Source organism: Sinohyriopsis cumingii, chromosome 6 (assembly GCF_028554795.1).
Source record: "Sinohyriopsis cumingii isolate HCF-2022 chromosome 6, ASM2855479v2, whole genome shotgun sequence".
In the NCBI taxonomy this organism is placed as follows: Eukaryota; Metazoa; Mollusca; class Bivalvia; order Unionida; family Unionidae; genus Sinohyriopsis; species Sinohyriopsis cumingii.
Genome location: NC_142966.1, coordinates 46711621 through 46735564, shown reverse-complemented (window position 1 = coordinate 46735564; position 23944 = coordinate 46711621). Strand labels below are relative to the sequence as shown.

Sequence of the window (23944 nt, the reverse complement as noted above, 5' to 3'; positions counted from 1 at the left end):
ATTTGAATAGGACAATACCATTAGAACCCATGATATCAAAATAACCTACCGTGCAACCTTTCACACTAGCGTTCTAAATATATGTTGTTGTCCCATAACGCATAAACTCACGTGTGACGATCAGATAAAAATAATAATGTGACGAGGGTATATATGGAGTTAACCTGTATGACAATAACAATTCTAAACCATATATTATTACACTCCTCTTTACGTAACTCTTACCAGCAGGGCTCATACAGCTCACAATAGGTTAACTCCCTTGGTAGGAGTAATCTCTCGGGGGTTGGGAAAGTACAAACACAGGAAATAAGGACCATTTTGTGTTTTTTGGATGTTTCATCTTTCGTAAGCAGCGTCAAAGGTTCAGTATCATACTATTGTGATTCATTTTACCTGTGCATTTGGTGTGTATTTGTTTTTTTTTTTCTCTCCAACGGCATCAAACACGATGAATGTGACAAACTAAAAACTTGTCATATCGGTTGACGTTTTACACTGGATGTTTAACAGAGTAGGTCACAGGTGGATGATGCGAGCTTGATGTTGAAAGAAAAAGTCTCTTTTAGAGTATGATAGATAGTGTCAGAACGGGTCTTGGGGGTAATCCGGGGTAATTTTGTCACGGTATGATTTGCTTCCTTAATGTTATTTTTTCCCCAACACTAATCACGCGTAGCATGTGACACGGGGATTCGTTACAAAGAAAATTTGTTATATTGTTACAGGTTAGAATCCCCATCCCTTGATTCAAGGACGGATACTCCAAATTTTCTTTGTAACGAACCCCTGTGGCCTGTGATAGTGGTAGGGATGTAGGCCATAACAACATGGTTTCATAGTGGAGTGAACGTTAGTAGGGCGTGATGTATTACGTCAGTTTTCGTAACACTTAGTTCATTTTTCATTGCTCCTCCAGCACTCTGCTACTAGTCCTACAATGTAAAACCTCGACCCTGATATTTATGACGCCCAAAACATATATATCGGGGTCGAGGCCTTACACTGTAGGACTACTCCGCTACCAGCTCTTTTTAATTGATGTAATGTTTTATAGGGGTGGGGGAGAGAGTAGAAAAAATGAAGTGCCGCCCACATATAGTTTGCAAACAAATTCTTGCTCAGATGGGGGTGAGGGAGGAACAGAACTAAAGAACTAGTAATAACCATTATATGGTTGATTAGTTGACAAAAAAATTATATATTGAGGTTATCTAAAATAATACAAAGCTGGTTTGAATGCAAAACCTTGGCTCTTGCCCACTTGAAAATTAAATTAATGATCTCATTTTCTTTTCTTTTAAAAGATATGATTTTCTCTACCAGGACACGAAAACCCATATGAAAGATTGGAGTTTGTAGTCAATCTCTTCTGAGAGCCACCACCTTTTTTATTAGGTCTTGATTGCAGTTGGAATGAGATAATAATCCAAGCCAATTTCAGTAGAGACAAGAGGTTTAGAAAGTTGTTAAAGTTACTGATGAATCGATCTTCCTCTTGGATATATTGGGTTGTCAGCTATGACATATTTTAAGGAAACATTCCATGATGAATGGTAAATTGCATTGCAATATATCAGTTTCTTATGCATTCCTAGTTTTGAGCATGTTAGGTGGAAACCGTGGATAACCACCACAATATAGGTTGAATATCTAGAATTTTACAATGCCTCTGACAAAGTGACACCTCAGAGATAATACTTATACACAAAGAATTTGCTATTGATTTTTTTTACAATGTTATCTCTTTTTATTTCTTTGGTTATGTCTTTTTTTTGTTGGTATATTCTAGACAGTAATTTTTCATCACTGCAAGATGAAAGAAAATCAGAGTTTTCAGATCATATCAGATGAACAGACATGAAGTGACTTTATATATTACAAACACATATACACTACAGTATATTACAGACACATTATACACTATAATATATTACAAACACATTCACTATATTTCAAACACATTATACACTTAATATTACAAACACATACACTATATTACAAAAACATTATACACTATAATATATTACAAACACATACACTATATTACAAACATATTATACACTTAATATTACAAACACATACACTATATTACAAAAACATTATACACTATAATATATTACAAACACATACACTATATTACAAACACATTATATACTATAATGTACATGATACCATAAAACATGCATTTGAATTATAACACAAAGTTTTCTTAATTACAGGTGGAATAATGGCTTCCTATGTTCCCAAATCAATATAAATATTTCTCTCATTTCAAATTTGATTGCAGTATATTTTTCCAAATTATAGTGGTCTTTAAGAAAAATTTTCAACCCCTCTAATCCAGGCAGATCCTTTTTCATTTTTCATATATAGCTGTAATATTTGGCTAAACAAATATATTAAAGTTGCTCATCTATTCCATCTGTATTTGCATGTCCCAATATTACAGTCTTTGCACTTAGCACAATATCTATGTTCACTTTATTGTGAATCTAATGGGAAACATCATTCCATAGATCATTTATCACATTAAATTCACAGATCGATTCATTATTGTTATAATTACACCACACTGCCCTTCGGAGGTCAGTTGACCACATTACAATTACATCACACTGCTTTTTGGAGGTCAGTTGACCACATTACAGTTACACAACACTGCCCTTTGGAGGTCAGTTGACCACATTACAATTATACCACACTGCCATTTGGAGGTTAGCTGACCATTCAGGCAAACTATCAGCCAGTTCTTTAGGTCTACACGATAAACTGATGCAAATAAGCGTAGCTGAGCAGTTCATTTTGAAATGTCAACATAAAAACTGCACACATTCAAGTGTGAATAGTTGTAGACCCCATAAAGAGTATCTATTCTGTTTATGGTAATACTTATTGTTGGTGAATCTTGTTTCATGTTTCTTGATCTGTATTGATTATATCACACTGGTTACGTGTTTGTTCACACATGCCATTGCCAAAGGATATTCTATGGTGATAATTAGACATTTTCTGAGGGATGCATTCAATGAAAATTTCACTTGAGTGATGCAAGGCCTAGAGGTCTTGGCAGTATTTCATCAAATATGGTCACCATTGCTAAATCTAGAAAATCAATAAACAATATCTTCTCAAAAATTACTAGACATAATTTGACCAAAATCTGACAGAAAGCAACCTAACACAGAAGACCTTTAAACTAATCATACCAATCCACCATCATATATGGGTACTGTTACAGAAATTAAGAGAATCTTTAATAACTTCTCAATAACACTCAGAAAAGTTTGATGATGTTGTCAGAAAGCATCTTACCTACAAAATACGGCCACATTACTCAAATAAAAACAAAATAATTATGTACAAAATTTGATCAAGTTCAAAAGAATCAGACTTGGCATTGAAGCCTTTTAGTTTGGGACAAATGATGATGTGCCATCAAATATGGCATCTTGGCTAGCCAAGGTTCTGATATGATAATCCTCTCTACACCTTGGCAGATTGAACAGGTTTGTTAGTGCTTTGTCCTAGCAACATCTATTGGATTTCATTAGTTGCCTCCCTTAATATACGATGCCAACTAACCAGTAGCATGCTACATTGTACAGCTACCAAAAAATGGTGGAAGCAATTGACCTAAAAAGGATACTTTGAAAGTTTAACATGAAAAGTATGACACTGTATCAGAGGGATGCCATTACAAGTGTCTTTGAGTGAAAGGTATTTATGCAAACACGGACTGGCAGTTGAAAATGGCTTATGTATCAGTCGATTCAAGTTGTATGCTCATGTATGAACAGTGTTCAGCTTTGAGCAATGTAATTTTGATTGGATGTGGTAGCTTGCTACTGCATCCAATGAAACTCATATACCCGAATCACAGAAATATCTGCTCAATACGCTAAAGTGTAGATAGGGTTATCATATCAGAACCTTGGATAGCGAAGATGCAAATATGGATGAACCAGATTTCTTAGCTACTTTTCTTGCATATAGCTTTTAGCTAGATGCTATCCATGTGAGTGATTTTATGCCTACTTGGGCCTCTTGTTGTAACAAAAAAGACTAAATCCCTTAAGTAAAACAAATGTATTTTTTGTGTGTAATGGTCTGAAAATTGCATCATGTCATCTACATACTTGTACAAATATACCTGCAAGTTTTCATTTCCTTATGTGGTTGTTGTATAATCACTTTAGCAAGGTGTTGTTAAAAGCAGTTTGTCCAGAATCATAAAAAATATGTATAAACTAAGTCCCTAAATCATATGATATGTGATAAATAAGTCCAAACTCCTATTTAAAAAAATATGTAAAATAATTTAAATATTGCTGTGTTGGATTAGAAAAGTACTATCTATACTTACTTATAAGTGGAGTCCAACTGCAAACTGCACAAACCCAGATCTGCATAATGTGCCAGCAGATCTGGGTCTGTGGAGTTTGTTAGGAGTGATCAGTGAAACAACATACACCTTGGTCTGCAAATGCATTATGCTATGGCAGATCAGGATTTTCGCTGTACGCAGTTTGACTTGACTTGTAAGTCAGTATATACTACCAGCTTCCCAGTGAGGGTTTCTAGGTGTTGGTGTCACATGTGTATTTATAGTTATAAATGATGAGTCATCACATTGTGAAGTACATTGACTTTCGATGAACTGGTAGTTGAGTGTGCTATAGGTCAGTGTCAGTAACTAGCTATAATAACCTGGTTTACTAAGTTGTTACATGTATACTTAGATAACTTAATCAGCAGTTTCTTAAAGGTCCATTTTTTTAATCTCCATCTGTTACCGGAGAATCAGGTGAGGGTATAAAATCGGGTGAAAATGAAAGTGGTTTATTTGTGTAGTTGGTAGGTATAGGATTATAAGGAACTTTACAAGCATATTTGGTAAGATAGTGGTGTATATGTGGTGTTGTAGTTACATGTAGTGCTTTGTCCTAGCAACTTCTGTGTGCATGTGTGTGCGTACGTGCACAAGGGTGATTATACAATGCTGAATTCCAGTGGGATTAACACTGGTGTTTTTGATCAGATGAGCATTTTGACTTGTGAATTTTGTGATATTTTGTCAAAAGAAAATTAACAATATCATGTTCATACATTTCTCATGAGTATCCTGGTCTTTGTCATTAGACATATGATCATGACATCTACTTTCTAAATTTATGCCATTGCCTTCTAACCCTTTTATTTTATAAAATGTCACCTCCAGTGAATATGGCAGAGGTGTGGTTTATTTCACAGGAGTCTGATGTTTATCAATAAAATAAGATTAATATTTGACAACGCAATATAGCATTATTTATTCTCTAAATCAGAGTGGTCCAACTACAGTCCCATGGGCCAAATGTGGTTTGTGGGTAATTTTTCAGTGGCCCATGCTCATATAAAAGTATAATTACTATACTATATATAATTTATGGCCTGCAAACTTTGCATTTTTCGTCCATGTGGCGCATGGTGTTGAAGATATAAGACCATCCTTTAAGTATATATTTGTATTTATAGTATAGATAATGTTACGTTACTCACAAATTTTCTTTGTATTTTATTGATAAAACATCAGGTCTTTGTGATTATTTATTCCAAGGTTGATAGATTTGTCTGATAGTAACATTTACACGTAAAAGCAAAAAATCTTTTCCAGGTTGATAAAACATGGACATCTACATCTTGTCACTTACATTATTACTGTCATACCTGTGAGAGATGCTGGTTAGCTGTACTACTCATAGACCATTTGGGATGGTCTGATATATTGAACAGTTCATACAAGTTTGTTGTCACTACTCCTAAGATACTAGGAGGATTGCCATTAAACCATACACACATGTTCGTCCCATGGTCTAGTTGGTTCTGTATGAAAATGATGCTCCTCAAACATTTAGTATGGCATCTGCAGTGATGATCTTTATAAGTACTGAATGGATGGCAATATCAGCATGGGGTCTTCACTGACATACTTTTTATGATGTCTATTTGATCATAAATGAAAATGGTGCCCATCTGAAATCTATCTTGTTTGCCATCTAGTTATGTTGTAAATAGAATTGGTACCTGAACTCTTCTCAAAATATCATGTTGGTCTTAAAATGGTGCTGATCTTTAGTCCCAAATGGCCACCATCTTGAAAATCTTGCTATTGATACTCCTCTTAAAGAGGGGCCCAGAATTGCCAATTGGTCTAAAGCGCTCACTGTTACGGATCATTGCCATCTCACCTCTGCATGTGTGGGTTCGAGTCACAGGTTTGGCCAATGTGGGTATGGTATAAATCTTGCCAGTACCTTCTTGTTGGTTGGTGGTTCTTTCTGGGCTTTTTCCATTTCTTCCTCCACCATTTATACTTGCCTACATGTAAAGCCTATTTTGTGCTGAAAAATGTGTTAAACTCTACAGCAACAACAAATCATGATAGAATCATTGGGACACAGAGTTTTGATAATCAGAAGTCTTCGTCCAGTTGGACATAAATGATAATAATGCGAACCAACCTTCAGGATGGCTACCATAGTGGTTGTCTTGAAAATATTGTTATCTCTACTACTTGCAATGGATGGCCATTTCAGCATGGCACTTTCACCAGCAGCTTTCTTCTGATAACTAGATGATGTCTACTTGGTCCTACATGAAAATGGTGCCAATCTAATGGCCAGTATGACCACCACAGGAGCTAATTTGAAAATCTTGCTATCCCTGAAGGGTATCAGCAATACTTTTATCACTTGGGAACTTAAAGGAAGAAATGTTTTTTTTTAATTTTATGGATATTTTTTAAAACTATTAGAGTATTTTTCCTTTCAAGGGACTCTTGTTTCATTGATTGGCACAATGTTTTGTAATTTGCAATAATTAATCGTATTGCACTGATATGATGTTGTTCACTTGGAAGTGATTTCATATCTTTTGTGATATCATTTAGGTAAAAGGGTATTTTTGTCTTTTTGAAACAAGTTAAATCTTAATATTTTGCATTAAATTGTTAAACAAAATAATTACAAACCTTTTTTTGTTGTTGTGAGGATGACGTTTTATGAACCACTACCTTTCATATTGACTTCTACGTTTCGTCATTCAGTATCATCTTTACTCGTTCATAAAACTAAAATTCACCTAAACAATTGTAAGTGTTTGAAATTAACTTAAAGTTAGCAAAACTGTTTTCACCATATCAGACATACTGTGTTGAAAAGATCTGCGATTTTTATTATCCAATTTGCTTTTTCAGATGTTGATAGGTATGCATTACATGTATTGGGACAACAGTTTTATTATTGACCCACTAGTCTCATAATCAAGGTTGATTTCTTGTAGAGAAGTTAGGTAGTGAGGCTTTCAAAATTATATTTTTCTAAGAGAAATGCTTAATAGGGGTAACCTCTCATGAAGGTTTGATCCTAGTGCTTTATTGAGGTGAAAGATGGCATTTCTCCATATTTTAATTTGATTCTTACATTTTGTTCATTTTGACATCAAATTTGTTGAAGTCAAAGAAAATATGACATTTTTGTTTCAAAAAGCAGAAGAGTCATCTATAGTGAAAGTCACATGGGTGATGTATGCTCATTAGTAAAAGTCACATAAATGATGTATACTCATTAGTAAAAGTCACATAGGTGATGTATACTCATTAGTAAAAGTCACATAGGTGATGTATACTCATTAGTAAAAGTGACATAAATGATGTATACTCATTAGTAAAAGTCACATAGGTGATGTATACTCATTAGTAAAAGTCACATAGGTGATGTATACTCATTAGTAAAAGTGACATAAATGATGTATACTCATTAGTAAAAGTCACATAGGTGATGTATACTCATTAGTAAAAGTCACATAGGTGATGTATACTCATTAGTAAAAGTCACATAAATGATGTATACTCATTAGTAAAATTCACATGAATGATGTATACTCATTAGTAAAAGTCACATAAATGATGTATACTCATTAGTAAAAGTCACATAGGTGATGTATACTCATTAGTAAAAGTCACATAGGTGATGTATACTCATTAGTAAAAGTGACATAAATGATGTATACTCATTAGTAAAAGTCACATAGGTGATGTATACTCATTAGTAAAAGTCACATAGGTGATGTATACTCATTAGTAAAAGTCACATAGGTGATGTATACTCATTAGTAAAAGTGACATAAATGATGTATACTCATTAGTAAAAGTCACATAGGTGATGTATACTCATTAGTAAAAATCACATAGGTGATGTATACTCATTAGTAAAAGTCACATAAATGATGTATACTCATTAGTAAAATTCACATGAATGATGTATACTCATTAGTAAAAGTGACATAAATGATGTATACTCATTAGTAAAAGTCACATAGGTGATGTATACTCATTAGTAAAATTCACATGAATGATGTATACTCATTAGTTAAAGTCACATAGGTGATGTATACTCATTAGTAAAAGTCACATAGGTGATGTATACTCATTAGTAAAAGTCACATAGGTGATGTATACTCATTAGTAAAAGTCAAATAGGTGATGTATACGCATTAGTAAAAGTCACATAAGTGTTGTATACTCATTTGCTCAGTTTAAATTAAATATAAATTGTTCTTTTAAAATTTAACATTACTTTTCTTTAACCCAAGTCTATTCAGTCCTGATTATTGAATGCTCTGCACCTTAACTATCAAGAAACTTCCAGACAAAAATTATCTGTCTCTATGGTCTTTCACAATGGTGGCCATGTACTAATCTTGGCTCAAGAAAAGAGCATGAATTTCTTTATCAATATGCATAGCTTTTATTTTGACATCACACTGTGCTGACATTCAGTCTGGATTGTACTGGATCACACCCTTAGGTTCATTTTATTAAACTATGTCTGTGTACTTTAACATTGATTTTGCCATATGCATTTCTCGAGGCATCTAAGTAATGACCTTCCAAAAGAATATGGAAGTATACGAATCCAAATGAAGTGAATACATGTACTTGCCACTTAAAGGTATGTAGAATCAGATTCTAAAAAATGACACCTATTACTGAAATAGTTGGTGTTGAATGCCTACATGACCTGTGTGACTATTATCATAGCTTTATTTTTGATTTTTTTGTACACTGAGATTCATAGAAGATCCTCTTTGTATGTTACTGTTAAAATCTGTGATCAAGAATTTTTATTTTCAGAACAGAGGTATGACAGAGCATGAAAGAAGTCCCCTTTTGGGGCTTGTGGACCCTCCACGAGTCACAGATAGTCTGCAGGGAAATCAGCAGGTAACACCAATTGTTATTTCTACTAGTTTCTTTTTCCCCAAAGACCATTCTGTGTTCTCAAAACAGGTACAATCCACATTATCCCACTTGGGGAAGCAAGACATGATCACTATTTAGGGAGACTTGTTAAATTGATCACCATTTGAATAAGCTGTTTTCTTTTATTGTTATTAATATTATTATTAATATTATTACAGTTGTTATTATTATTACTGTTATTATTGCTATTATTATTATTATTATTATTACTATTATCATCATCATCAGTATTATTGCTGTTATTATTATTATTACTGTTATTATCACTATTATTATTATTAGTATTATCATCATCATCATTATTATTATTACTATTGCTGCTGCTTTTTTGTTTTAAAATTAGAACATAGGCCTTTGTCCAGTGGCTGCCATTGATGCTGGTCCACACATATGGTCCTTTACCTTTAGGTGGAAGTCAGAACTGTTTCTGATATTATTAATCATTAGGTTGAATTAAAAGATCAAAGTTAACATATGACATTTTTATGGGCGACAAAATTTTACCCTCATTCGCAATATCAAAATGCTAAATAATATCCATTTTTACCAATGGCTGGCAAAACAAATTCACAATAAAAATCTTAAAATTCTGAACGTATATATATGATAATAAGATGTCAAACAATGTTCTGATCTGAGTACTACAGAAGTGATAAGATTAAAAGCTCAAGCATCCAGTTCACTTTTGAATTGAACTGTAATACTACCAGCTAAAAAAAATAGGATGGCAAATTTATGCCAGCACTAAACAGATTGACTAAGAACATGCTCACTTATGTTAAAAACATTTAACACAATATTCTACACAAAGTGGATTCACAGAGAGAATTCATTAGGCGTCCAACATTTGTCCAAGTTCTGCATTATTATAACAAATAAATCATTTGAAGTGGAAGCTTGTCTGATGAATAAAAGGGCACAAGTCTAGAGTCTAGAAAAGATATTGCAGACATGTAGCAGCATGATCCAGATCACAATCATGCTGACGATATGCTTGATGTTATTGTTTTTGGGGTAATGGGAACAACTCTGACAATGATGGTGGCGATGATAATGAATAGTTGTACATTTACCATATGTACTTGCTTATAAGTGAAGTCCAACTGCAAACTACACAGACCCAGATCTGCCATCACACAATGTGCTGGCAGGTCAGGGTCTTTGCAGTTTGTTAGGAATAATTAGTAGAATTACAACAGAGAGCCTGATCTGCAGACGCATTATGCTACAGCAGATCAGGATCTTTGTTGTTTGAATTACAGTTTGATTCGACTTATATGCAAGTATATACAGTAATCTAAAGCAAACTCATATTTTCATTTTCCCATCTTAATTCACCTGTATTTCAGAGATGAAATTAAATATTTGTAGTAAGAATTATAAAGTTAATATTTTACAGATAAAATGTACAAAGTTAAATGTTAATGTTTGCCTAATTGGTCTTAAGTTGTACAATGACCTGGGATTAATATACTAAATGTAAGAGAATTTTTGTGTAACCTAGCCTATTAAATGTTATAATATTTTCCATAGTATGTTTCCATCAGAAGGCAATAAAAACACTACATGTTTCAAAATCTCCAAATCTGGCAGTTTTACTTGATAAAGTTTCCATTTGTATCGATGTGTGGTCTCGTGTTTAAATTGTCAGATGAAATACCTGTACAAACCAACATGTCTTAAAATACATGTTTGAAGGGTGGTCATTTGAAAATGATCAGAATATCAGCATGTTTGTATAAAAATATTTAAAAATCTTTTTATGAACTGTCGTCTTGAAGGGGTGTCATACTAACGTGGTGTTAATTAGCACTCTGATCTTGATTCAATGGTTTTGACTTTGGCATTTAGCATTACTGGCTTGTAAACTGACTACAAAAACCAAGCATGAATGGATTTTATCATTTAACCAATCTGCTGGATGCAGCTGAAGAATATTATGAATGATACCACTTGAATAACTTGTTTAATTTCCCCAAAATGTTGCTTATAGATTTTACCAAACTTGGCATGTGGGTATATCTTGACATTGATACAAGTTCAAGTTGATTTTCTGCCCACGATATCAGGTTCAAGGTCAAGATAGAGACTTTTGCACTGTTCTGAATGTGCAGACTCAACATAAGAAATAATTATTTTTACCAAATTTGATTTATTTGAGTGTATCAAGAATATCAGTGATGGTTTCAGTACTCTTGGTGGCCAGGTGAGCATCAGTCCCTTTGTTGGACTCTTGCTCATGGAATGGGGTGAAATTTGGTATACATTATGGTCATCACTTATAGATGCACATATTGACAAATCTCTTTGTTCCCATGATTTTTCAAAGAGATAATATTTTGTCCTTTTTATGTATAGCTGAATGCATTGTATTGTACACGTGTAAATGCAACTTATCTTGCACTTTCAGTGGATTGATCTAAAACTTGGTATATAATGTTCATGAAGATATGCATGCTGACAGTCAAATTTGTGTTATTTTCACAGGTCATGGCACCATCGTGGGATAGGGGTGGGATGTTAGAGAGGCAATGTGTGTTTATTTTGAGTTACCAGTCCTGTAGATTTTAATGGAATTTGGGTTGTGGGGGGTGGGATTGATCTATAACATATTATTGTTTTGTAAGAATTGATAGGATTTTGCAGTGCAGAAAAAATTGCATAGAACTTGGTCATAATATTATAAACTGGCGGAATTTTCTTTCTTGTCAACTTTTAAGTTCTTTGTTTGTGATTTGTGACACACTTGTTCTTGATTTTATTTTCAGGTGTGTAAGTTATGATACGTTAAACAAATATTAACTACAATTAGCACATTTTTAATTAGTAAAAATGTTCTCTATTAGAAGAATTAAATGAAAAATACATGGATTGGGATTTCTAAGGAATAATGTTGTATAGAAAATTAGAGGGTAACTTATTATTTACAGTACAAATTTGTATAAGTTCATTTTCAGTGTTGCCAGCTTGATTAATGCTGGTGCAAAAGAATGCCAATAAAATGCAAAGAACTCGACACAGAATTAGACTCTTGCTCATTACACAAAGAGAATGCAACCATGTAATGTAGTATGGTGTCAAACTGCCATTACACATTACACTAAATATATGTATATTGGCTTTATCATTTCCTTAGGTTTGTCGGAAGTCATAGTGTCATAAAAGAAAGTCAAGGTTACTGAGGCAAGGAAAGGGTTAGTTCTCGAATTTGTAACAGTAGGCAATAAATACATGATTTTTTTGTTTTTACATGCAGGCTATGTCTGTGGATCTACCAAGTTTGTCCCCACAAACAGTATCCACAAATCGTTCTTCAGATGATGTCTATGTTCCTCAGAGTTCTGCTGAAACCAAGTCAAATGAGGGACAAACCACGTGAGAAATTTGTTAACTTCTTTTACTTCACAACAGCTAAAATACTCAATGCCTCTGCATAATGCAGGGACTTTTCTACCATTTCTGAACTGAACTAAACTGGGAATTTTGAGAATAAAAGAAAACCAAGACTACATGTGCATTATTAAGCAGAGCATAGTTATGTTTTAAGACCGTAATTCAGTCAGCATACATTAAGTAAGTGGGCTGAACAGTAGTGAAGGAATTAATGAGCAGTATTATAAAATCCAATATGGCAAATTGTTTCAATATTCCTGTAAAACAACTGCCATAGTGATAAATACAGATGTTTCATTTTACTTTATACTTGTATCTTATTTACTTAGAAATACAAGAAGGGAACAAAGATTGTTATTTTACTTGTTATCTGTATCTCCATTGTATAGGGAATTTCAGGTAAATATTAGGAAAGCATTTTATGAATAGAGAATGTCATTTGGCCCCAGTAAGGGTCTGTGAGACTCCATTTTGATGTTAAACTTTTTAGGTATGTACAGTTCATTGGTGCAACCGACCCACAATAAGCGTGTAATGAAGAATTTCAGAATATATTCATGTTGAAGACATACTTGTTCTCATTTGTGCTTTAATTAAAATTTAAGTATGAGATATTACTTGTGGAATTTTGTTAGATCATTGTTGTTATTTGAAGCTATTTTATGAAGAAAATGTCATACTTTTAAGTTTTAACTTTAAGGTTATGTATGTGCAGTTATTTTTTATTGCATTGTCCGAGATGCCATCCATTCCGATTTCAGTGGAAACAGTCCAATTTTTAATTTGTTTTAAGACATTATGATTGTAGAACCGGATTTTCCTGTCAGATAAAATTTTATATTGGTAAAATGCAATTTGAACACTTAGAAGCTTAAAATGTATGTTTCTAATTCATTTGAAAAAGTACCTTAGCACTTGTATCACAAAGCAATTGAATATTGACCAGTCAGAATTCATGTCAGCTTATCATCCAGATTCACTTTAGAATATTAAAGAAAAAGATGTTAGTAAATATGTGGCCAGTGAGAATTATGTCTGGATGAGAGAAAAAAAGAAGTGTGCTATAGATGTTCCAAACGGAATATTTAATCAACCTTGGAGGAATACATTACCTTTCCATTGTTTTCTCAACGGACTTCATTGTGTCATGTAGCAGGAAAACTGACAATAGAAAGCAATTTGAATCATTATTGTTGAATGCCAAAATTGTTGTATCAGAATTCAAAGTATTCCTGTTTGTATTTCTAGATTCCAATTATTATCGCAGCTGAAGCTTATGCAGTGACATTTTATCCTGCATCCATTAGCGCATGTTTGTTATCACTACTTCCTGAACTTCTGGGAAGAATTCTACCCCAATAATAAATGTTGTAGATCCAGAATCTATAGTGGATCTCTACTCCTTTAGAACTGATGGTCATTTTGGCATGGGTTTTCACTAAAACATTTTTCATTATTTCTTACGATGTCTGGTGGGTTTCAGATACAAAATTTACTGATCGGATATCCAGTATGTCCATTATGGTGACCCCCTTGAAAATCTTCTTGTTGATTCTCCTGAATGAATGGTTATATTTGCATGATTTCTTAATATATGTAGTTGGTCCCAAGTTGAAATGGTGTTGATCTTATTCAGTATATCAGTTATGACAGCCATCTTTGAAACCTTGCTGTAACTATACCTTCTGTATTAATTTTCATTTCAGCATTGCATTGCAAATGATGCAAACCTGACATCTAAACTGTATGGAGGGTTGCCGTGAAACGTTACACATTCATCTTGTTGGTCCTAAATGTAAATGTCCGTTGGAAATCATCTTGAAATTTTGCTACTTTGTCAGAATAGAAAGTCATATTAACATGGGGTTTTCACCAAAAGATTTCTTTGATTAGTATAGGCTCATCATGGTGTTGAAAAGTGTTTTGTGAATTTTAATGTGATACAATGGGATGGGGATGGGGGAGGGTATGACTCTAAAGGAAGTAATCTTTGAAAAACTATATTTGTTGCACCAAGCATGGCACTGATTTGGTTTCTCCATTCTCTGATGAGTTTGAAAATGTTTAACATGTTGATGGTTATGAGATTTATTTTTAAATCAGGTTCTTTCAGAAGTGAGAGAGACTGTTCTTTATTGCAACTGTAGCCAAACACTGGTTAGTTCTTCTATCAGGAAGTTCAGTATTTTCATATCCATGCACTCCCACCCTCATTCTGGTGTTACTGTTCAGTTAATCATTTGAAAAAGATTTAAGTGGAAGCTTTTCACAAGTCCAAAACCCTGCGAAGGATAGCTCTTATTCTTCGACTATAGAATCAGGATCTCTGCCCTCCAATATGTACATATCCTTACACACATTCTGACCCCCAGCCATGGCCAAGGTCATTTGAAATTCTTGGTTAATGGTTTGGTCAAGGTGTGTTAGTATGGTCATAAGTACTAAAACCTGGAATGGATTTCTTTCTTACACTTGGACTGAAGAATGAGTGCATACTGCCCTGTCATATTTATTTCACTCCTACCCTCTATGGCCGTCAGGTGAGATCAGGGTCATTTGAAAGTGAAAAAATGTATTTGTTCAAGGCAGGGGAGACAGGTGGGACATGCAGTTCTTTGAAATTTGCTTTTTTGTTTAACCTCCTTCAATGAAAACAGTTGTAGGTGCACAAAAATCATTCGCACATGCAGATAGTCACCTCTTGGGGAACGTGTATACAAAATCTGGTGAATTTCTGTAGTAGTTTAGATGATGTTGTTTTGGACAGACACAACATACTGAAGGTATTACAGTGTACTCCAGCTAAAGCGTAAGGATAACAAGAAGTTACTGGATGCATTGCTATCAACACTTGTAGTAAAGTGGTTTATAAACCAGTCCCAAAAGACCGTAGTAAGCTTGACTGTAAGAGAATGACCTGTAGCAATACATTGTTTTATCTTTAATCCTATGTCTCAGTGCATTGAATCATGTTACAGGAGCCTGCAGTGTCTGATGCACCTATTGAAAGGGATGATTGGAACGGGGATCCTGGCAATGGCGGTTGCTTTCAAAAATGGTGGATTGTGGGTAGGTACTTTTTTTTTACTTGGACATCATGCAGTTGGGCTTCTTTTAAAACTCTTTGTACTATAATCCCACTCTGAATACTTAAATAATTATTATTTAGGAAAATTGTTGATGAAGTTTAAGCTCATCCTGATAAATAGGCATTAACTGTGTAAAACACTGCTTCCTTCTCATGTACAATTATCTTGGCTGTGCTGATGAAAACAGATGGAACATCTGCTTGTAAATTTTATTGAACCTTTGAAAATAAGTTGGATGGAGTCACAAAACATGCTTCGTAGTTAATTCAAAGACAATTATAATGTTCTAGGCAGCTGTTAGTATCTTCTTCTTTCCCACATGGTATTGAGGATCCAGACACCCTGCATTAATAATACAGTGCTAGACAGATATTGCCTGGTTGGAAAATTCCTTTGTCCATGAGGTATTTATAATATTACAACTTAAGTTAAAAGATAGGGTAAAATGGTATATGGATTAGATTCTTGAAATTGTATTGTATTTGTTTGACAAATAAATAGCTTGTATTGTTTTCTGATTATCTTTTTTCTTTGGAAATTATAAACATGTGCCAGTAATAAAAGTTCTGAGTTATTAAAAAATATATTGAATAGCACATGTTGATTGATGTGTAGATAATTAAAACAAATGAAGGTTTTGAATAATAACTGGGAATATGATACTTTTATAGCAAGAGCAAAGACAGAGACAAGTCAAATATTCAGGGTTGACAAGGTTAGCATATTTCATTGGATCTGAAAGAAAGTTAATTTCATTGGCCAGTATAATAAGTACATAGGAGCTGGCTCACTCACTGCCTATATCTAGATTAGCACTTGAATATTGTTAAATCCCATATGCTTACAAATATTCAAATGTAATTGAAGACAGGATGAATACAAGTCTGACTCTGACATTGGCTTTAGGATGTAGGTGACAGGCTTTAGCAGTGCATTATGAAATAAAGAATCTTTAGATGAATAAAGTTGTGGGCATTTATGTAATGTAAGCCTGTGATACATATACAATAAAGATTCTTTTTAATGTTTCAGAGGGGACTGGGCTTTTTAAATCATTTTAACTGAGAAACCTTTTATCACAATTCATTGTTTATTTTTTCGAAATGTTTATATACATGTCCATGTTGATGATATTGGACACTTTAGTAAACAATTTATCCTGATATGATTAATGTCCAGAATTTTATTTGAACTCACGTAATGTTAATTAAATTTATAAATACACATTTTTAAAAAAATGATGAACCAGTAAGTTTTAACATATACTGAAAATGTCAACATACACGTACATGTACCAGCAAGTGAATCCTAAAAATCACTTTAATGTAAAATGTCTCTGTTCACTAACTTAACTAATAAATTAGTCCTTTATTTATTTGGATGAAAAGAAATTATCAATAATTATCTGATTTTTTGTTGATATATTTTTCAGTGACATGTAAACATTCGTACGAAATATCCTGATTATCACTTTAGTATGCATTATGTACACTCATTGTGTATTGTATACACTCAGTTTGCATTATATACACTCATTGTGTATTGTGTACATGCCATATGTATTGTATACACCCAGTATGCATTATATACACTCTTTGTGTATTATATATATGCCATGTGTATTGTATACACTCAGTATGCATTATATATACTCACTGTGTATTGTATCCATGCCATGTGTATTGTACACACCCAGTATGCATTATATACACTCAGTTTGTATTATATACATGCCATGTGTATTGTATATACCTAGTATGCATTATATAAACTCATTGTGTATTGTATCTATGCCATGTGTATTGTACACACCCAGTATGCATTATATACACTCAGTTTGTATTATATACATGCCATGTGTATTTAATACACCTAGTATGCATTATATACACTCAGTTTGTATTATATACATGCCATGTGTATTGTATACACCCAGTATGTATTATATACACTCAGTATGTATTGTATACATGCCATTTGTATTGTGTACACCCGGTATGTATTATATACACTCAATACATATTGTATACATGCCATATGTATTGTGTACACCCATTATGCATTATCATTGTGTATTGTATACACCCAGTATGCATTATCTTATGTTACGTGTTTAGGCTTGAATAAACAGTAACCCAAGAAATAGTGAAAACAACAAGCTTTGAAAAATTTAACAAATAATTTGTTTCCCTGGAACATAACTATAAAAGATGGAGAAAAAAATGACTTAGGGTTTCCAGAATCAAATCCAAAAATAATCCAAGAATAATCTACAAATAAAATTATAGAAGTCCTAATAATGAAATGCTCTAATGATTTCAAGTTCGAGTACTGACGAAGAATGCAAGATGGAAGATGATGACGTATGCGGTAACATGTACTGTGTTGAAGTCTACAGTTCCTTATAGAAACACAATAATTAGTCCTCTGGTCTTGGAAATCCAAATAAAATTTTCAAGAAATGTCTCTGTTCAAGAATTCTGTATGAGCACAAAATATTTCCAGAGAAATGAATTAATCTTTTAGAATCTGAAAAATTAAAATAAAACTCTAAAGCTCAAAACTAGTCACAACAGAAGAATAAAACAACTTGACATCAAGTGTTTAAAAGCCCCAACACTCTCTGAGATATCTCTCTAAACATCACTATTAATACTAAGTATTTTGCAATTTAGGAAGTGAGTAATTGTGAAATAGAGGATCACATGATGATGTTTACATATAAAAGTCATGATGCTCCTGTATGTCCTTGATAAGAACCAATCATTTTACTCTGAGAATAAAAGTTGTTTACTTGACCCTCAATCAAGGCCAGGGACTAAGTCAAAAATAGAAACAAGTGCTTCTGTTATTAGGTATTTATCGAAAGATTCAGGTTAAACTGAATTTCCTGGAAAATATCAAATTCCTTGTAAACAAAATTACATTACATTGACATGTAAAGAAAATAAAAAGATTCCAAAACCCACAAACAATCAAATGAAATCAGACGCAAATTAAATCAAATATATGTTACAATTATATACACTCAGTATGTATTGTATACATGCCATGTGTATTGTATACACCCAGTATGCATTATATACACTCAGTATGAAATATATATAATGTATACACAGTCTGTATTGTATGCACCCAATATGTTTTGTATGCACCCAATATGTGTTGTACGAACCCAGTATATCTTGTATGCACAGTTTTAAGTAATCTAACAAACAGTTCAGATTACATATACATGACAATTATATGCACCCAATATGTCTTATATGCACACAGTATGTATTGTATACATGCAGTTTATTTAATGTATACACAGAGTATGTATTGTATGCACCCAGTATGTATTGTTTGCACCCAGTGTATGTTGTATGTACCAATTATGTATTATATACACCCATTATTATAATATACATTATGTGTTGTATGCATCTGTTATGTATTATATACACCAAATGTATGTTGTATATGCCCAGTTTGTGTTTTATGCATCCAATATGTATTATACACACCCATTATGTATTGTATGCACCCATTATATGTTGTATGCACCCAGTATGTGTTATATACACCCATTATGTGTTGTATACACCCATTATGTGTTGTATGCACCCAGTATGTGTTTTATGCTTTCAGTGTGTGTTTTAAGCACTCAGTATGTATTATATACACCCATGTATTATGTGTACCAAATGGTGAGCAATAAAAATCCCAGATCTTGTCTCACATAATAAAATAGAAGATTGATGTCTACACAGTTTGAATCAAATTATGAGTAAAATCGAACATGATTATACATAGGCAGATAATGAGCTCTTTTTATTTTCAGGTCAGCCTTGTTAGTCAGATGGTTGTTGCCATTATCTGTGTGCATTGTATGCATGTGTTGTTGGGCTGTAATGAAACAATTTCTGCCAGGTAAGTTTGAAAGTTCTCGTCCTTGATGTAAATATGGAGGGTTTAATTGTTCTTCATAAAAGAGAAGCAGCACAGCTTCCACATTATTGAGATGCTTTTTTTCATTCTTGTTGACTACCTAGAACACATCCCTGTGAATGATGTAGTGTACATGACACTGTTGCATTGTAAAACAAAAAAGGGGAAAAAAGCTTCTGTAGTAAAAGAAAATATGATCACAAGGCAGTGACATACGACATTTTATCATTTCTGTACCAACCCAATGAAAAGTTTACAAGTTTGAGAGAAATGGAGATCAGTTAAAACAAGTTTGTATAGAAATAATTTGTTAGTATGTTTTTTTTTTTCAATTCTGGTTCTAATCCACATGGAGTTTGCCCATTTCTGACAAGAATTTCAACCAACTGTAGACCAATCCAAGTTGGTAGCAAAATTAGGATACATTTTTCATACACTTTTCTATAATTGTGGCATCAGATATGCTCAGATTACACGTTTTTGCTGCTTATTTTAGCAATAATTATGCCTATGCCTCCTTCATGGTTGGCATGTATGCAAGTGCCAAAAGTCAAGGTTACTGAGACAGAAAGAAAAAAAATGATTTCCATCTAGCAACATTTTTTCTACATCAAAGACCTGGACCAAACTTTGTGGAAAGCTGGCACCTGGTACAAGACAGCCTATCAGTTTTTTGGGGTCAGATGTTAAAGCCACTGACCGAAAGAATAAAAATGGTTTTTGCACAAGAAATGAAATTTTGAACAATGTACCTTCACCATTCTTTATGGATTTTTAGCACATTGTGTAAGAAAGAAGCCTATTGATTTTGGAGCCCAAAGGTGTAGGTCACCGACTGAAATAAGGTGACTGGTAACACTAATTGTACCCCAATATAATAGCCCAAGGCAAAAAAATAGCCCCATCAAGAAAGCCCCATCATAAATGTTCATTTAAATGGATACCAGCAAAATAGCTCTGACAAATGCCCAATATAGCAGGAAATAGTTGTAAAGGATTTATTATTGCATGCATTGCATAATTTCAAAGCCATTTTACTACAGTCTAGAGCAGACATTGCAATTAAGCAACAGCTTGTGAATGTTTTGCACTTTCGTAAGAAAAAAGCCTGTATTGATTTTGGGGTAAAGGTAAAAATGGATTTCACATAATGACTATGGTTGTAGACCATGTACCTTGACTAGAGTTTGTGGAAGGCCTCCACTTATGGTATGGAAGAGGCCTATTCAGTTTGGGTTCAAAAGGTCATAAGTCAGGGACATTATTTTGGGTACATAGACTAGTGTTCAAGAGTAGTGGTTTCCAGCCTGTGGGCCTTTGTGTCCCCTGGGGCAAAGGGGTTATTCCAAATGATTCTAAAATTCAACTATAAACATGTGGGGGTCCACAAACTTTTAAGAAGAGTCCTCATACTCGAAAAGGTTTAGAACCACTGTTCTAGAATAAGTTCCTTGATCAAATTTTTGTGCTCTCAGGGTAATTAGAAAACTCAATCGATGTTTGTTCTAAAGGTCATTGGTCATGTTCATGATACAAAAATGTTGTTTTTGCACACTTAATTTAGTTCAAAGGTCAAGGTATCTAAAACCTGCTGGACAGTCACTCCCAGAGTCAACTAAATGCCTATAAAAGGACTGTTAAAGACAAAACAGTCATCTAAAGTACCATTCATGGTACCAATACTTATTGTCGATTAAACCAAAACTTAATGGGTACATCTTGACAGTATACAGGAGCATTCAGTGATCTGTTATTGGTATTAGGATCAAAGTCAGGGTTCAGGAGAAATATTTTTGAACTTATCTTGCAAACATGTTAATTCCATCATATACTAAGCACTCAGTAATCAAAGAAGATACAAATGGCAAAAATGGACATTTCTCAGCATCAATTTAATTGACATTTACAGGTGTGCATCAGACTTTACCTCAGAAATGTATATTTGTTTTATTGCCAGTTGATGATTTAGTCTTACATGGAAATTTGGTATTTCCTTTTAGAATTAATGTGAGGGGCATGGATTATGGTACAGTAATGGAGAAGTCTTTTGAGACAGGATCTGTGAGAATTCAGAAGTTTTCTAAAGCTGCAAAGTAAGATAGTCAAAGCATTTTTCATATGTTCCATGTTATAATTATATACAGTAAATTAGTTGCAATTGCTTTTGAAAGTTCATTGTGACCAAGCTATATGAAATATTGTATTTAGCTGTTTGAAATCTCTCCTATACTTTGTTTGATTTCAGTTTTGTATTGAAGGGTAATCGGTTTATCATGGAGATCTATAAAATTGTACCATATTGCTCAGTTAAAAAATGGATCTACATGCAGACAGCATAGACCCTGATCTGCCATCGCATAATGCACCAGCAGATTTGGGTTTGTGAAGTCTGATAGCACTATTCATAGAACAAACATCATAGACCCTGATCTGCCTTTGCATAATGCGCCAACAGATTTGGGTTTGTGAAGTTTGCTAGCACTATTCATAGAACAAACATCATAGACCCTGATCTGCCATTGCATAATGCACCAGCAGATTTGGGTTTGTGAAGTTTGCTAGCACTAATCATAGAACAAACATCATAGACCCTGATCTGCCATTGCATAATGCACCAGCAGATTTGGGTTTGTGAAGTTTGCTAGCACTATTCATAGAACAAACATCATAGACCCTGATCTGCCATTGCATAATGCACCAGCAGATTTGGGTTTGTGAAGTTTGCTAGCACTAATCATAGAACAAACATCATAGACCCTGATCTGCCATTGCATAATGCACCAGCAGATTTGGGTCTATGAAGTTTGCTAGCACTAATCATAGAACAAACATCATAGACTCTGATCTGCCATTGCATAATGCACCAGCAGATTTGGATCTGTGAAGTTTTCTAGCACTAATCATAGAACAAACATCATAGACCCTGATCTGCCATTGCATAAAGCACCAGCATATTTGGGTCAGTGAAGTTTGCTAGCACTAATCATAGAACAAACATCATAGACCCTGATCTGCCATTGCATAATGCACCAGCAGATTTGGGTCTATGAAGTTTGCTAGCACTAATCATAGAACAAACATCATAGACTCTGATCTGCCATTGCATAATGCACCAGCAGATTTGGATCTGTGAAGTTTTCTAGCACTAATCATAGAACAAACATCATAGACCCTGATCTGCCATTGCATAAAGCACCAGCATATTTGGGTCAGTGAAGTTTGCTAGCACTAATCATAGAACAAACATCATAGATCCTGATCTGCCATTGCATAATGCTATGGCGGATCAGGGTCTGTATATTTTGTACTTGAATATGACTTGTACATGAGAGTATTGATGGTACTATAGATATGCACTACCCAATATCAAATTGTGCAAGTTAGTATATATCTTGTGACCATTTCATGACTGTTGTATTTGTGATTCATCCTCTATAAACCTATTTGTTCTTGTTCAGAATGACATATCTTTTAAGGTATCTTATTTCATTCAGCATGGTTTCTAAACAAAAAATATTCTTCCAATAATGCAGGATACCTGAGTTCTACATTAAACCTGGTTTAAACTACCTTGAAAAGTTCTTTGATTAGATGGGTAGCCTAGACAAATTCTAGAATTTTGTTTTAAAAAGTTGGTTTATCTTGGAAGAACCCTTGAATTTGTTGATAACTTTTTGAAGTTTGCCGAAACCTCCTTAAATTTATTTGAGGGAATATATAATGCTAAAACATATTGGTATGTATCACAATTTAAATTCTGGATTTTTCTTTGTTTACATGTTTTTCAAAAAGAAATATTTAATAAATAAAATGTGAAACATTTAGGTGAATCAAATTACACATGACACTGGTAGGTGCCTGATGGCTTCATATCACTTTGCAGTTGTAGAACACTAATCAGATTTGCAGATGGATGACTCTACTTCAGAAAGAGAATTGACCTAAGTAGAAATGAGCTGCTTTTGCAGTGTAACATTAGAGTATGACCCACTTTCCCAGAGGAAACAGCTCTTTGCAAACTTTTGAAAGCACTTGAAAACTTCTTAAAACAAAACTTGCTATTACCACATGGACAGTGTTCAAATGATCGAATATTAACAATAACAACTATGGGTTTCAGCTGACATCACCATAGGGCCAATGAAGCTTATGGTTGTTGTTGTTGTTGTTGTTGTGGGGTTTAATGCCAATTTTCAGCACACGATAGGCTATGTATGGCGGCCAA

General features: G+C 33.7%; 1 protein-coding gene across 4 annotated transcripts in view; it reads left to right on the top strand.

Annotated features, from left to right (window-relative positions):
• Positions 1-251: 251 nt before the first annotated feature.
• The window catches only part of LOC149796864 (proton-coupled amino acid transporter 2-like), a 53090-nt gene continuing 29397 nt past the window's right edge, over positions 252-23944 (top strand). The window contains exons 1-6 of one of the 4 annotated variants that reach the window (XM_089961507.1): positions 252-364; positions 9176-9265; positions 12561-12679; positions 15676-15766; positions 19613-19701; positions 21720-21812. In XM_089961507.1, coding sequence (XP_089817633.1) covers positions 9185-9265; positions 12561-12679; positions 15676-15766; positions 19613-19701; positions 21720-21812 — 473 coding nt within the window. In that variant the 5' untranslated portion in view covers positions 252-364; positions 9176-9184. The other 3 variants (XM_089961506.1, XM_089961508.1, XM_089961509.1) reach the window with 3 other exon arrangements.